Here is a 16,688-nt window from a genome sequence, read left to right on the forward strand (position 1 = left end):
TTGTTTGCCTAATGTTTATTTAATGCTTCTACTGATTGCAAACAGCATCTATATTCCACTCACTGTTGAAAGGGATTTATCAGAGCTACCCGTGAGCATTGGGATGCTGAAACTATTTAATTGGTTGACTCTTATTATACTGTTTCGTACTTTGATTCAACTATGTAGTCCTCCCAAATGGGAGCATAGGGTGTGGAGGGCAAGGTAGAGCCCCTTATGCTGTATCTATCAACTTGTATTTGTAAACATTTTTAGGCCCCACTTTTAGAACTGAGACATAGAAAGCTATCATAGAAGCTTGTTTGAGTGACTACTTTTAAGTATTTACATCTTCATATGGTAGTGTGGTATTCATCAAAGTAAAAATGTTACACTTTAGTAGCTGTTTATTTAAGTGCCAAAGAAACCAGCATTGTTGACACAACTGCACTTGCATGTTGAAACGGCTGTCCAACCTTTTTCACCTACTTTACATGAGAATGCCCTTTTCCTGCCATAAGCAGGCACCACAATTTGGTGTGAGAACTGAATACGCAATGCACCCAGTATCTAGATTGACAAAACAATGTAAACAAGAAACATTCTGCTGAGTCTCTTCAGGCAATGATTTGTGCTCACCTGCGACAGGGGGCATTGATATAGAGATCCTTTGTATTACGTATGTAGGGTATAGAGTGTGTGCATTGTTCTACACAAGCTTTTTAATTGTGCAAGTGATCTTGAAAGTTGTGCCGTAAGTGCCTCTGACAGATGTGTTGAGACCAGTACACTTCCTGCACAACTGTGTGTGAATTGTTGAAACTGCTTTGAGTTGTTTGGTATATCAAGGTGTGTGATGTACTTTTGGACTTTGCTAGAACATGAAGCTAGATTTAATGTTTTATAGAAAGCTATAATTAGGGAAATGCTTATCCGGTGCATAGTTATGATGAGGCTGAAGACCTGAAACTCGGACTGGGCAGTGTGAACAGATGTTGACAAGCCTGTTGATTCAGTGATGTCCTGTATGTGAAATAGAGCATGTATGGGCCACATTCTTAGGCCTTGGCCTGGTCTGAGTCCAGCCTTCCTTTGATTTAACTACTCGGGGTTGGACCGACGGCTCCATACCTGGTCCAGGCCTGGCCCGACCCTGAGAAATGTCTAGGCTGCCCGGCCCATAGACTAGAATAGTGGGCATTAAAATTTGTCTGTGGCGAACAATCTGTGCATAACAGCGGTATATTGGGGTAGTGGGATCATGTTAACCATTGCCATCAGATCTCCAAAAAACGTGCACGAAAAGACAAGAGAAACATGGCACATTGCTTCGTGTCCAGCAATGTGTCCTGTTTCCGCTAACAGTAGTGTAACACAGACCTGAGTGCGATCCAGGCCTGTCAATGTATGGCTCGGCCCTCACCCACAGTGTCAAACACAAGCGTAGCCCAAGCCCGCCAAAAGTAGACTCTGTGCGGCTGGGGTTCATGGGTAAGCCCATGCCCATACCATGCTCTGATGTGAATACAGTCTAAGTAGAATACAGCTTCTTCTGTGCTCTTCTGTACATTGTATATGCCATAGGGATGCAGTAAGTGGTTGGTTTACAACCTGTGTGGTGGTTATTTGTTACAGGGATCTCAAATGTGTATTCAGAAATATTTTTATGTGAACTTGTTTATATAATTTTCAGTAATAACACTAATCCACATAGTTATTTATGATTTGGGGTTTTTACATTTGCAATTATGAATGATACCCTATCTCTGTATTTCCTGTCATCTGGCTTCACTTAATAATATAACAGAAAACACAAGACGTGGGACAATGGACAGACGAAGGCCGGAGTCACACTGGTTATACACATGCTCTAAACATGTATGACAACATGTCTTCAAACGTGCATGGCGTATGTATAAGGCTCGGTCACACTGGTTATACAATTCTTGTTTGACAACATTGTTTGGTCCAAACGCTTGTATGATTATACATAGTCTCGAACATGTGTTGCTCAAACATTGGTCACACTGGTTATACAACATAACTGGAGGAACAGTGGGAGTGGCTTAAATCCTGATGTATGGCACATGTCAGTGTCACAGTAACCAACCCAGGAGCTTATACACTTTCCATTCGCCGACGTCTCAATTAAAAATGTACGAAGACTGGGCTGCACTTGCTGATTTTCGATGTCTCATGCTCCATGTGCGCAGGCAAAGAGCTCGCCATTTTGAACGTACGTGCAACACAATGTCGCTGACTCTGACTTGCAACTCGTGCAAAATAACTCACGCGCATCATGATGTCGTTGACACTGACTCGTGCAAACGAAAACTGTCGTGGCGAATACACCCGTTTATCCAACTTGTCCATCACCGTTTTTCGGCAGTGCCCAAATGCATCGTCGTGTGTTTGACAACATGTTGTCAAACCGTCACACTGGTTATACACACGTGTTTTAAAACATGTCTTGCCGGTGTATAAGCAGTGTGACTAGCACTGTATAATCGTACATGTTTAAGGGATGTTTGTTATACACGTTCGTCATACATGTATGACGGGATGTTCGTGTATAATGTATAACCAGTGTGACTCCGGCCTAAAAGAGGAGCACGACACAAGCACTTACCTCCTACAACTTTAATTGAAGAACACTCAACTCAACTGGCAATACTATAACTAGTGGCAACCACCTGGTGGCTACCTTGTATATAGTAGACTACATTCTTGGTTAAGACGTTTTTTTTTCTTTCATTTCTAAGGTTGTCAAAGGCGTACTGACACTTCCTGACCTAAGCCCAACTATTTTTTTCTACTTCAGTGATCTTGCGTGTGGCTCTGTGCTTCTTCCAAAAATGCAAAATCAAAATGCATTTTCAAAGTAATGGTTCACAGCCACACCCTTTTGAGTCTAGCCATCCATCCTGCTAGTTTTTGACATTGCCGCAGTGTTCATGGAGCCAGTCAACATTGCATCAACGACTGGCTCCGCTCATAACTGTATTGGATCGATAGTTCGAAGCTACCTTTTTTGTTTAGGGTGATTATCATGTTTTGTAGATAACTTAAAGTATTTTGTTTACATATCTGTGCCTCCTGTACTATGAGTCTTGTGCAAATACCCAGTTTTCTTTTTGGTGCCTGCTGTATCCCTATGAGGGCTATCCAGAGGAATTAATTATAGTATGTGCTGCACTTGAAATATTTAACACAGGTAAAGACAGGTTGTACAATGCAATTTTAACTCACTAGTATTATTTTAATCCGGCAGTAGGTAGTAACGTGGGATTTGCTTCTGTCACGGTTGACATTGCATGACCGTAGCACATCTGTTGCGAGGTTAGAAGGAAAGCCCGGTCGTGTAATAGTAGGTTGGGTTTTGTTCAGTAATTTTGCAACTTTTCTTGGTGACAGACCATATAAGGAACAGTAAAGGCCTGTTCAGACATATAGCAGCACGCTAATATAGCACTACAAAACAGCGTGCAAATACTGTGCTCACCATTATTGGACGGTTCTCACTTGCAAAGTGGCGCCACCGCTAAAATTTAGCGGAAGTTAGGGGGTTGTTTCCGGTCTCTCCCATCACGGCGCTTCTGGAGTTGGACAGCATGCAGACGAACAAGTTCTCACAACTGACTGAAGCCGTTATGAAGAAGAGGAAGAAGAAAAATTACCAGACATTTTGAATGACAGACTCGCCGGTTCCAGTGTGGTCACCGGGCCGTGAAATGCGGAAGCAAAACAGCTCCATTACTTCCGCGACGTCATCGCTGAAGGGCCTCCTCATTGGCCAACATGAATGTAGTGCTAATATTAGCGCTGAAAAAGTTTACATGAGCTCAGCTCCGGCAAGCACTAATTTTTAGCGGTTTGTAGCACTGCGAGGGGGGAAATACTGCATTATTTTGTTGTGCTGTATAGCAAAGCGCTATATGTCGGAAGAGACCATAAGAGAGATCAGCATTGTCACAACAAATTCTGATTTGCTCGGCCACATGCTGCAGAAATGGAGAATCAGCTCATGAGATGCACATTTGATGCACAGCAGTGGTAGCCTAATTTTCAGAAATGCTTATGCCAAAAAAACAAATATGTGTGTTGCACAACCTAGCACCATACAGCAAGTGAAATGAAAGTATTTGGCCTTGCACTTTGCTTTTTTTTACTTATTTCCCTGTTCCAAATGGCCGACTGCTACAATGTGAAATGATAGCTTTTAAGATGGTAAACTTATCTGGCACAGTAAACTGTAGGATCGCAAAGTTATTACTGACTGAGGTTTGCCTCCTCATACTTCATATTATTACATTGTGCTAGCGAGTGTCAGTGCAGTTTGTTGACTCTCTCTCTGTTTCGACAGGATTCGCTATGCATGTCCTGTCTGACCACTATGGGAGGCTACTGCCTGTGACCACCCAGCAGGCCAGTGTCCGTCCCTTGTGAAGGGAGCAATTATGGCGGATTACCAACTCCTGGGGAGTGACACTGGTTATGGCCAGGGTACCATGGATGACCCGAGTACCCTGTACGAAGCATCTCAGGATCTCATGTCTCCGCTACTGGGAACAGGTGCTACAACAGCCCTGGGACAGTCTCCGTCTACTCAGCAAACGTCTCAAATGGGCAGCTACTCCCAGATGCATCCGGGATACCAACCCCAGGCTGACGTGTCTCAGAAGATGCAACAGCATTACTTGGGATATGGAGGTGCTTCGGCCCATATGACGGGAGTTGGGGCAGAGTATGGGACACGTGGAATGCACGTTGTTGGAGATGCGTCCCAGCAGCAATCAATGATGGGCTACCAGAGGATCCAGTCAGCAGATCAGTATCAGTATGGGGGCATGGCAACAGCTGGCCAGAGGATGTTGGGTGAAGCTTGGCGAGGACATTACACCAACTCTGGAGCCCAACAAAGCAGCTATTCAGCAGCAGACGGTGCTTCCACTATGGGCAGTATAGCCCCTCAACATCATCGTGCAGCACAAAGTCAATACAGTCAGGATTATCCCATGCACGTGCCTCAGCAACATGGATCTCCTCAGCGGCCACTTTATGCTACACAAGGCAATGGTCCCCATGCAGCTCAGTTGGCCGCTGCGAAACCACAGCACATTCCGGAGCAGGGCATGGCGTCCTACCCTCAGACAACCTACCCATCCCCTAGCCGTGCGGCATATGCCTCGGCTGCAAGAGCTGGGCAGCGCTACCCTGGACAAGGTGCCACAATGCAGGCTGGCAGCCCAGTAAGGATGCAGTATCCTCAATCTGCGTACTCTCCAGGGTATCCTGCTGCTGCAACAAGCCCATCACACTTGTCTCCATACCCAACGCAGCAGGCTCCCAACAGCCCCCAGTACAGAGGCTCTTACCCATCGCCTCGGAGACCTACCCCAACACCACCCGGGGGATCTCCAATGCCAGCAACAAGCCAACCATCGTCTCAAGGTGGCTACCCAAGTCCAGGAGCAACCCACCTATCTAGTCCTGGCCAGGTGAGGCTTTCAACTTGTCAAATAGCACATCACTGCCCATGAGTGAAAGCCATGTGTTCAACTGTGTCCCTACTGCATATACTGAACACTGTAGTACACATGGTGCAGTTATTACAAACTTTGGCAAATTTCAGACGCAAGGCAGCTATTTTCCTTAGTTTCAATGTTTGATGCAGCCACTTCATTTGCAGAGGCTTGGCAATACTGGCACACAGGATCTGATATCTTCAGCTTAAATGCATTTCACATTTTGAGGGTAAACATTGGGTGCCATTTCCTTGATTTCCCATTAATGATTTCTTGATTGACCAAGAAACTGATGTGATACGCATATGTGACAATAGTTGTTATATACTGTATCAGTAGTAATTTTCGCAAGGACGTATTTTTCGCGAAATTCGCGAACGCCCTTTTTTCGCGAATTTAAAGTCCCGCGAAATATTCGAACCAATGACAGAAAAATACGTGAAAGAAATATGTAAGTAATTTGACCCAGGACGCTGAGGCAACTTATGTATACGGAGTTTCTTACGCTGTTACACTGCATTGCCTCGCAAAGTGTTCAGTTCGCCGCTGCAACTGGAGACTGTAGTCCTGCCTTCACGTACGAATCCCCCGCGGATGTAAGCCTCCCGTGATTCCGGTTCCTTGTAAGCTTGGATCATCCAGAAAGCGCGTGTGCACTCTGTCACGCGTATAGACCTTTGGAAAAGTTGTCGCATCATTACCAAGTGCCAATCGCACCTGCTCGATGCGATGACAGGAATGACGGGAGACAGGGCAATTGGGCACAGATACGAGCCGAGTAGGACCCCCTAATCGCATCCCTTGCAGTCAGAAGTGCTCAAAAGGAAGACAAATTGAACGAGTTACCCAGTTGGGATACCTCTTATTAGCTTCTTCCAAGAAGTTCAAGGTGGATGGCCCCTAAGATGCAGGGTGGACGCAGCGCGGTACCGCGAATTTAAGGTTCCGCGAATAATTGCCTGATCCTGGCTTCTCACAAATTCGCGAATTATTGAGCCAGCGAATTTAAGCACTTATACAGTAATATGTTATGCGTTGATAGAATTCTGCCTGCTGTAATTTTTCTGTACTCTTCCAAAGTCAGTAGGGGAGAAAAATCTTTTACTCCATCCAAATTCCATACTCTCTAGAAACCAAAACAGAGAAAGTAGTTGTTTCGAGTAAGATCTGCCATGTACAACAGTAATGCTAATGCACCGCACACATTATTGTGCTTAAGTTGCATACTACAAGTTTGGTATTCTGTTAATTCACTTCACTGTAGAAGGCTTACACTGTGTAATAATACCACCCTTCAAAGTATTGGAAGTAGTGCCAGTGCACCTCGTCACAGACAAGAAAACCATTCTTTGTTTCTCGGCTCATAGAATCTTTTATGGTGAATTTGGGAGAGGGGGGTATGGTATGCTTCTCTGTTGCTGACATGAGCTTCACTCTAAGCAGTGAATGCTGCTTAACTGTAACTACTCCCACTGCTTTTCCTTGACTACAATATACAGTAGTTATAGTGTGGTGTATGCAGTGGAAATTTGGTTCTGTTAGGATTTTGATATATCTTCAAGGGTGTTGGTCAAGCTTTTGCAGTGGTCTTCGGAGAACTTGACAGGCTGTCAATAACAGTGACCCGCTACCTTCTGATCAAATAATTTTTTGAATTTGATTCATTTGTTCAGTAGACAATTGGTTTCGAAGCTATATTTGATTTGGCACTGTATGGGTTGGTTGGTTTGGCACTAGTACATTGTGCAGTAGGTACACATTTTAATGAACCTTTTTCACGCTCTCATCATATCCTAGCGGATCTCCAGCAAACCATCCTCGGTGTGCGCCAAAACAAGCCCACATGCGTAACATAGAGGATCAGAATCTGACTTGGAGGGGGCTTATGAGTTCAGGTGGGGCCTCACCGTCTGCCCCATCCAGTGCCATCTATTAAATATGGAGATAACCTAGTGTGGCGCCCTCAAGGTCATTGGTGCCGCATCGCATGTGTATAAGCAGTTGTGAAAAAGGTCCATTGTCACATAGAGCAAGTAAGAAGTTGTGTACTGTGCTGAAGCTGCTGTTCAAGCAGTCTCCTGATTGACAATAATGTGTCAGGAAAGCAGAAATACTGGAATGTTTAACTTCTCCCTTTAGCAATCACAAATTAAAACAGTCATAATCAGTCATTGCTGTTATCAATGCAGATCTTATTCAATTTTTTATTTAGTTGGCAAATTTTCTTTGCAATTACTGTACGTATGCGGAAGTTTTCAGAGTTGCCTATTGTGGAATACTTATGGCACTGCTACTACTTCATACATGCTTGGTTCTTATGACTGGAAGAAAGTGATGAACCACAATGAAATAAATGGGTTTAGGCAATGCTCTTCGCATGTCCTTAAATGGCAGAAATAGCTTACATTAGTAGGTTCCATAGGCTGGTTGCTTCCGGATAAGTATGGATAAAAGATTTTAGGTTGTTGAACTCATTGAATGAAGTGCTGTTGTCTGATGGTGGCAAACTTGAAACAGTCACAATATTTGAATAAAATTTTTGTACGTGTTTGACAGGTTCTATCACCTGGCGGTGGCACTGCTCCTGCAAGCAGTCTTCAACAACTAGAACAGATGGTGATGCCTCACACACCTGCTAAAGCTCCTCCCACTGGGACTCCAAGCCCTGCCAGCAATTATTATTCTGGCCCACAGGCACAGGCACAACCCTACAACCAACAGAATCTTGGCTATACTGCCTTGGGGATACCGCAGGCAGCCCAAATACAGCATCACCCGTATCCGTCACAAATGGCTGCTCCTTCTGGTATGAGCCATCAGGGGGCTTCATCAGGTATGGTGCAGAGGACACGTCAGCCTATGACATCTACTTCGGCAATGTCTGTGATGTCAGACTCCCCTTACGACACGTCAGCTGTTTCGGGTGTGATGACTGCCAGAGGGGACGGGGGCTATTCCCTGGGAGCCATGCAGAGGGGCCTGGCTACCTCACCTTATCACACTTCTGGGGCATCACCTGCATACCAGCAACCTGTAGGGTCCCTCACTTACGAGCAAGCTCAACAGCAGTTGCAGCACCTGTACAGCATTCCACAAACGGCACAAACCCAAAAAAGGGTGCGCTATTATCCCTCTGATTGGTTTTCTTTTGATTACTAATGCTCCAGCATAAATTATGCAAAGTTAGCCTGGCACGTAATTTTGAATTTTTTATGTCTGCATGAATTCAAGCTTTAGCTCAAACTTATATTATGCTTACATAATTCTTGTGCAGAAAAATAAGCTTAACATTTTCATTATCTGACTTCAGATCTCCGAGCTGCAGGACCGGCTGCGCTCGCTACAGCAGCAACCCTCTTCTTCTGTGCCAGTTGCTGTTCCTTCTGTGGCAGTTCCTGCTAGTTCTTCGTCTGCTGTGGGCAGTAGCAGTATGGGAGCCATGACTTCCCCTCCTGGCACTTCCCTTGGTCACATCCAGTCTTCACCTGGGTTGGGTGGAGCCTACTCAAGTCCAGCCTCTCAGTACTCTCAAACAGGGCCTTCTGTTGGCAGTACTGCAGTATCCTCTGCTCCAACGTCTGTATCTTATACACAACAGTCTATGGGGACATTATCTTCGCAACATGCAATGCAGCAGCAGGTAAGGTTACAGTACAGTAACGGTTAAGGTGAAGCTATTTAGAACTACATACATTTGCGATTTCTATAACTGAAACTGTAAACTGTTACTGAATTGAAACTTTAAAAAACCCAACATGCTCTGATATAGGAAAGATAATTAGGGTCTGAGGTTTTTGGGTGTTACCTGATTCTTCCCTGAATCTACCCGATTCGTAAAACCCGATTGCTCTCCGAACTTGGTGCAATGGCTTCTCGAACGGTTACAACAGACAATGTGCCATAAAGTCGCAGAAAACGCTCAAGCAAGGATAGCACTCCTGACAAGATGCGGAAATGACAACAGCGCTTTGCTGAATCCAGATAGAGCAAGAAACAGTGTGCTGTCGTGGTGCGAGTTGATTCAGAATAATGAAAAAATAACCCACTCGCTTCAAATTGAAAGCCTAGAAAATCAGAAGTTCGAGTTCTTAGAACAGGAAAGCTATATGGGGGGAAAGCTGTATGAAGTGCAACAGAGTTTACATTTCTTTCAGATTGTGTGTGCTTTTGCACCATTTAAGATCCAAATCACTGATCGACATTTTCTTACCAGGTACCACAGCTTCCTCCATATGGACCTCAGGCTCAGCAGCAGTTAATGCAAAATGCACAGCTCCAGGCTCCATTGCTGCAATCACCACATAAACAGCATGCTATTGGGCAGCAGTGTGAACTGGGACTTCCCAGCACTCTACCTCCAGCCACTGGAGGGGCGGTGCCTCCCACTGGTCCCGCCCCTCCTCCTCCTTCAATGTCTGCCCAAGCCCCATCAAGTATGGATGCACAGAACTTGACACAGTCAAGCATAACCTCATCAAGCTTGACGTCATCAAGTATGGCTCCAACAGTCTCAAGCGTGCCTGCAAGTAGTATGACTCAGTCGATTATGGGCCCCTCTAATGTGGTTCCGTCGAGTATTATATCATCAGACTTGACACAGTCCACCATGGTTTCATCAACCTTAGCTACACCCAATATGACGTCGTCCAGCATGGCACCGTCAAATATGACCCCTTCCCTGTACTCCAGCATACCTGACAGTTACAGAACATCCAATCAGCCACCTTCATTGATGGTAGATCCGGTGAGCGCTTTTGCTACTGTGGCATGCATGCATAGTGTACAGGATTTATTCCCGACCTCACTCGCAGCAAGGTGCTGCAGACGCTACAGATATTTGTATCCATAGTCACAATGTCTGTTCTGGCCATCATCTGGTTCACTGTTCTGTTTGTATTTCTGTGATTGTTTAATGTTGTAAATTTGGTTAAATTATCATATTTACTCACATTATGTGTGCACTTTTTCTCCCCCAAAAGATAGGAAAAGTTGGGGGTTGCGCAAATTGTGTGGGAATATTCGTAACAATATTCATACGTTTAATTTCATTTATGAACTTTATAAGGGGCTTTACATAAAGGGGGAACAAAACTACACATTTCGCACAGTATCAGTACAACATATAAATATACATTAAACCATAGTAGATGAGATAACCGATTATGCAGTGATGTAAGTGTAGGGACAGTAAACTTCCGTTAATTCGACCCTGACTGGAACGCGAAATTTTACAGAATTATCCGAAGGTCATATTAAAGAATAGGCGGAAAAATGAACAAAGTTAATCTCACTTTTGTGCGATTGTCTGCTGTCACTTGCGCTTGAAGCGTGCATCTGAAAACTTGCCATGGAAAGTGCACACTGCACACTCTTGGTAAAATAGTCATCAGTTTAACTTCTGCCATCTTGCGCGCGGCAGGACATGTTCACAATATCTGTGTCCGACAACGCTGTTGTTGCTTTCTTGAAGTTGTCGAATCTCGCCAAACGTACGTTGTATGTTGGACTCTTGTTGTACCGACAGATTCTGAACGAAAGCCTGGTGAAACGTGAAACAAAAACAGAGAGAAAAAAACTAGGAAGGAGGCATTTCCTTCTTGCCCGAGACTCGCCAGAACCGCCACCAAATGGATTGAGTTTTAGTGCATTGTACGCTATCGCCTTTGCGTACGTAAGGGTTAGCGTGATGGTTCTGTGCAATGCGCGAAGCTCTCTCTCTCTCTCTGTTTTGCACGTGCGCAGAACCACCAATGCTGTCGCTTACGTACGCAAAGGCAATAGCGTACGATGCACTAAAACTGGCGCTTATCGGTACGGAACGATGCTGTTCAATCGCCATCTTCCACCTAAGCTTTAGGGCGAACTTTTCTGTTGCCATGTGTGGTGCAACGCGGGCGCCTGGTTTGTGGGCACATCACTCGAATTATGCGATGTGGACTGCTTTCACGTTCGAAGTAACAAACTTTTTTATCAATCGAAACATGTGGGTATTTGACGGGACCTTCAAATTCGATCAAATTAAGCAAAAAAACGAATTATCAGAAGTCTTCTCAGAAGTCCAGACTTGGTAGGCGGTCAAGTTACACTCGTGCGTGCTCAACAGAATCCTGTTCGCGGAACCTCAGGACAAGGCTCGCGGAACTCCGGTTGAGAAACGCTGTTATAGTTTATTGCTATTCCACAATCACTTAATTCCAAATGACTGGTGACCAGTAAAGAAAATTACCATCTCCAAAAAAAGTTGATGAGCTGTTCTTGTCTAACTATTGTCCCATTACGGTCGCCGACTAAGTTACCATTTCTCTGCTTTGTGTAGGACATGCAGAACTCCCTACCTCCTCTTCCTATGGCTGGGGTGCCCAGTGTTGTTCCTGCTTCTGTGGATGACATGTGCCTAGGGCCACCCACTCCAGTTGGTGCATCACCTTTGGGGCCATCACACATGGACCCGGGGGGACCTCCGTACCCACCATGTCCTCTTCCCCCCGAACCACCACCTGTAGATCCCTACATGCTACCTCCTGATGATGTGCTGCCCCCTATCGAGCCCATGGTCAAGAGGGGCAAGGGGTCCAGGGGGAAGAAGAAAAAAGGAACACCCATGATGACAGAAGGGGATGTCCGGCAGCCACATCTTGGAATGGGGTCTCCCATTGATGGAGGCATGATGCCTGGTCCAGAGTTCATGGTAGGGTTTTTCATATTTTCTGCTCCTCTGGTGATAATGAAATTCTCGAGCATGAGTTTAACAGTAACGAACAGAGCCCTACCTGGGATTATGCCTAGCTTCACCAGATTGCAGACTGCGGCATCCCATATCGAGGGCCTCAAGTTTTGGGTTTAACATGATTTTTCTCCGTATTTACCCCACACATGAATCGGAAGCTTTGGGTGAAACCATATTTGCGCTCCGGATGACCTTTGAAAACACCAAGGGGTTAATGTGAGATTATCAGTCCGAGAAAGAAAAGGCAATTTATGAAACATTTTGCTGTATCTTTCATTATTGAGTTTGTCAAAATGAACTCTTTATTTACAATATCGTCTCGAAGTCACGCGTACTTAATAACGACACCGCAGCCGCGCACATCCCGGTTTCCGTTCAGTCCACCGTCCCCACGTGCGTCCAACCACCGCCGTCTACCGTCTCTCTCTCACACACACGTGCCCTCTCCCTTTCCCTCCTGAAGTCCCGCGCCTCCTCCTTTCTGCTTAGGTCGTCATCTCTCTCTCATACCCCTCCTCACAGTCCCCCCCCCCCCCAAGTGGCATAGGAGGGGGCCCAAGGTGCATGGTATGGACTGAGTTGGTCAGCATTAGCCAGGCCTATCCTTTTTTCCTGCGAGAGGGTCCTTCAAGGTGTAGGTATTTCTGCCCTGCCTGCCACTGATACAAAATGGTCCTTGGCGTCGAGGAGCCAGCTTGGCTGTGAACCCTATGCTTGCCTTGCTTAGGGGGTGTATGTCTCTCAGGACTAGGTCTCCAACCTGGAAAGAGTCAGGTCGACGTCTCCCGTTGTAGTTCGCCTCCTGCATGGATCTTGGTAGGGCCTGGTGTTCTCTTGCAAAGTCCAAGGCATCACGCAAGTACAGGTTGAGCTCTGCTGCCAGGGAGTGGGGAGCAGAAGGTTCGTCTGCATTTGCGGTACTCTGTCTGTGATCCCAGGGTGTGCGGAGCTCCCAGCCATAGCACAAGAATGCGGGGGTGTACCCCGTGACAACACTCTCTGACGTGCGCATTGCAAATGCGACTTCCGGCAATCGCTTGTCCCAGTCTCTGTGAGACAAACAGTAGTTAGTGATGCACTGTTTAACTGTCGCATTGTGACGTTCTACGGTTTGGCCTGCTGGACGGTAAGGGACCGTGTGACGCTCTTTTATTCCCCAGTGTTGCAGGACACCTTTCCATAACTTACTGACGAATGGCTTCCCATTGTCGCTCGAGATCGAGGAAGGAACACCATGTCGACAGAAGACGTCGACCATTCTGTCAATGATGGCCCTGGAAGTTGGCGAACGGATGGGAAACAGTTCAATAAACTTTGTGAACTTGTCCAGTACAACCAGTATGTTTTTGTTCTGCTTAGGGGTCGAGGGCAGTGGGCCCACCAGATCAACACTCAGCTCCTGCATTGGACAGGTAGGCCAGGAGCTGTCCATCAACCCTCTTGGTTTCTGATGATGCGGCTTGAATGCTTGGCACTGCCGGCAACCACGTACATATCGCGACGTGTCTGACCAAAGGCCCAACCAAGTAAATCTGCTCTGAATGCATCTCAATGTCTTGAAGAAACCCACATGGCAACTGAGGGGATGATCATGTTCTGCCTTTAGTACAATGTCTCTTAGGTGTTGCCGAAGCCAGGCAACTCTTTGCTCGCCGTCTGTGTATAGCAAGGTGCCTTCGGGTGAGATTTCACTGTCCTTGGCCAGGTCCCGCACTTTCTTCTGCGTTTTGTCGCCGTGTGGTAGTGCTGCTAGGCATTGGAACAATAGGTTGAGCCATGGGTCTTTACGCTGCTCTGCCGCCAGCTTGGACCTGTCAGTCAACGCGGTAGTATCTATGAAGTCAACGTGTGCTGCAGCATCGAAGCAGATGGTTTGCTCTGGCTCCTCCATTTCCATTGGGAACAGGTCCTCTGCTAGGCTCAGTGTGGTGGTTGTTCCAGCGAGAGTCATTCCTGGGAACCTGCTGAGAGCATCAGCTGGGATATTGCAGCGTCCTCGGTGGTGCTTAATTGTGCAATTAAACCCTTGTAACCTCAGCACCCACCTTCGCACACGTCCTGATGCTTGATCCGTTTTAAACATCCAAGTTAACGATGTGTGGTCGCAGTGAATTGAAAAAGACGTGAACTCTATGTAAGGTCGGAACTTGTCCACAGCCCAAACCACTGCCAAACAGTCCAATTCTTGTGTTGTATAGTTCTTTTCCGCCTCACTAAGGGTTCTGCTTATAAAAGAGACTGGTCGAAGTTGGCCTTCCACGCTTTGCAGCAAGACACCAGCAATACCTGTGCCACTGGCATCGGTTTCGATTACAAATGGCCTGTTTAGGTCCGGCAGTGCGAGCACTACATCTCCTGCCAACGTAGCCTTCAAAGCTGCAAATGACGCCTGCTGTTCGGCACCCCAGACCCAGCGTACTCCTTTCTTTAGTGGCTCAGTAAGGGGCTTTGCTATATCGGAAAACCAGGGGATAAAGTTCCTATAGTACCCCACTAAGCCCAGGAACATCTGGAGTTCCTTCACGCTATTTGGGCAGGGGAACTCGGAGACACCCAGTACTTTGTCTGGGTCAGGGCGACATACCCCTGGGGAAATTACATGTCCAAGGAATTTTAAGGTTTGTTGGCAGAAGTTAATCTTGTCGGGGTTGATTGTTAGGCCTGCTGCGTCTATCCTGCGTAACACCTCCTCTATGTGTTGTAGATGGTCTTCGAATGTTTTTGAATATATCAGAACATCGTCCAGGAAGGCCATTGCATAGTGGTGCTTTATCCCTTCCAACACCTTGTCCATGAGAGCTTGAAATGTAGCCGGACCCCCAGCCACTCCAAACTGCGTTCTCTTGAATTGAAACATCCCCCTGTGGCACAGGAAGGCAGTTTTTGGGGCATCCTCTAGCGCAATCAACACTTGGAAAACCCCTTGCGCCAGATCTATGCTAGTGAACCATTTTGCTCTTCCCAACTCGGCCAGGACCCAATCTGTACGCGGCATGGGGTGCACTGGGATGTTCGTCCTGGCATTGATGGTAATCCACGGCAAGGCGGTAGCCCCCAGACTACTTCTTCATCAGCACTGGTGCACTGGCCCATGGGCTGGTGCTAGGTTCAATGAGATCCTGATCTAGCAGGTCCTGGATGCACTGGTCGAGGATCTGCCTCTTCTTCTCTTTCTGTCTTCTGAGAGTTTACAGGTCGAAGCTTGCAGCGCACTGGGTGGCTTGTGCCTGTCTCAATCTTGTGCATTGTTAAGTGTGCACCCTGGCTGTGTTGTAAAGATGTGTTGAAACCTTCCCATGAGATCCTGCAGTTTACTACAGTCTGTGATGTTACTACAAAGGGACCTCCGCTTGACCTCCTGAACCCCTTCTACACCCTCCTCTTGAGCTGCAAAAAGTGCCTCAAGGCAGCCACTGACATCTTCATTTATCTCAACTGTGTTCTCAATCTCATGCTGAGCCATTGATGTGACAGGGGCGAATGGGGTCCTAATATTTTATTCTCCATAGATACACTGCTTCTCTGTAGTGGCTTGAACTTTACAATCTGGTAAGGGTCCATATTGCTTGACCACCCTCCTGTGCCCATGTGTAGAGAGATGCCGGCCACTTCAGGAAGTCACGCCCAAGGACAATATCATGGCAGAGCTCTGGTAGGAGCAGGAATCTCTGTTTCCGTGATCCTCCTTCCCATCTGATTCGGCATCGCACTGAATGTGTGGTTTCTGACCACCCTTTTGCTAGCCATAGTGCTCGCCTCTCTTCCATAATGCTTGCTCCTGCTTGCTTAGCACTTAGGAATGCAGCCTCTCCATCAAACTGATGCTCGCACCAGTGTCCAACAGAGCATTGAACACTTCGTTGCCAACCAGTATTTCTGGGAGTGGTTCCCTTCCTCTGGCGGTTGCCAAAACTTGCTGCGAGGAAGCGTAGCTGTCTGCCGGCACAACCGCTATGCCCGGTCGTTTCCCGGGCATTGCGCGCGTAGATGACCTGGTTGGTTGCACGCGAAGCAGCGACAGAGATCCTGTACACTTCTAGTCGCACAGTCTCGCGCCATATGTCCCACGGCACCGCTTCGGCGGCACACCAGGTCGCGGTCTTTCCGTGCACCAGAGCGTTGGCGGCGCCCTTCCTGGTACGCTCCCTGTGGGGCTGACTGAAATCCACTACGTTGTTGAACGATGGGTGCAGTCTGCCAGTACGCGTCTCGAACAGCTGTTGGCCCTGGAGGCACCCACTCGGAGGCTTCGGCACGGAGCCCTGGTCCAGGAATGCAGTGCTCGTTTCGGGAGGCAAGGACAGCCGTATGGTGAAGCGGCCACTCCCGTGGCTTTGTTGAACCATGTGCTGCGGTAGCAGCCAAGGCAGATGTCGATTGTCCGCCGTGTGTGTTAGCAAAAGCCAAATCTGCTGCAACTTGTATTGTCAACGGTGGTGGCGGCACGCACCGCAAAC

General features: G+C 46.9%; 1 protein-coding gene across 9 annotated transcripts in view; it reads left to right on the forward strand.

Annotated features, from left to right (window-relative positions):
* Positions 1 to 16,688, forward strand: part of LOC135377822 (chromodomain-helicase-DNA-binding protein 7-like) — a 135,207-nt gene that overhangs the window by 1,839 nt on the left and 116,680 nt on the right. For 8 of the 9 annotated variants that reach the window (XM_064610523.1, XM_064610515.1, XM_064610518.1 and 5 more), the window contains exons 2-6: positions 4,343 to 5,477; positions 8,061 to 8,621; positions 8,815 to 9,144; positions 9,718 to 10,248; positions 11,821 to 12,192. In XM_064610523.1, coding sequence (XP_064466593.1) covers positions 4,437 to 5,477; positions 8,061 to 8,621; positions 8,815 to 9,144; positions 9,718 to 10,248; positions 11,821 to 12,192 — 2,835 coding nt within the window. In that variant the 5' untranslated portion in view covers positions 4,343 to 4,436. The remainder of the gene's footprint in view (positions 1 to 4,342; positions 5,478 to 8,060; positions 8,622 to 8,814; positions 9,145 to 9,717; positions 10,249 to 11,820; positions 12,193 to 16,688) is intronic. The other variant, XM_064610522.1, reaches the window with a different exon arrangement.

Source organism: Ornithodoros turicata, chromosome 1 (genome assembly GCF_037126465.1).
Source record: "Ornithodoros turicata isolate Travis chromosome 1, ASM3712646v1, whole genome shotgun sequence".
Taxonomy (NCBI): domain Eukaryota; kingdom Metazoa; phylum Arthropoda; class Arachnida; order Ixodida; family Argasidae; genus Ornithodoros; species Ornithodoros turicata.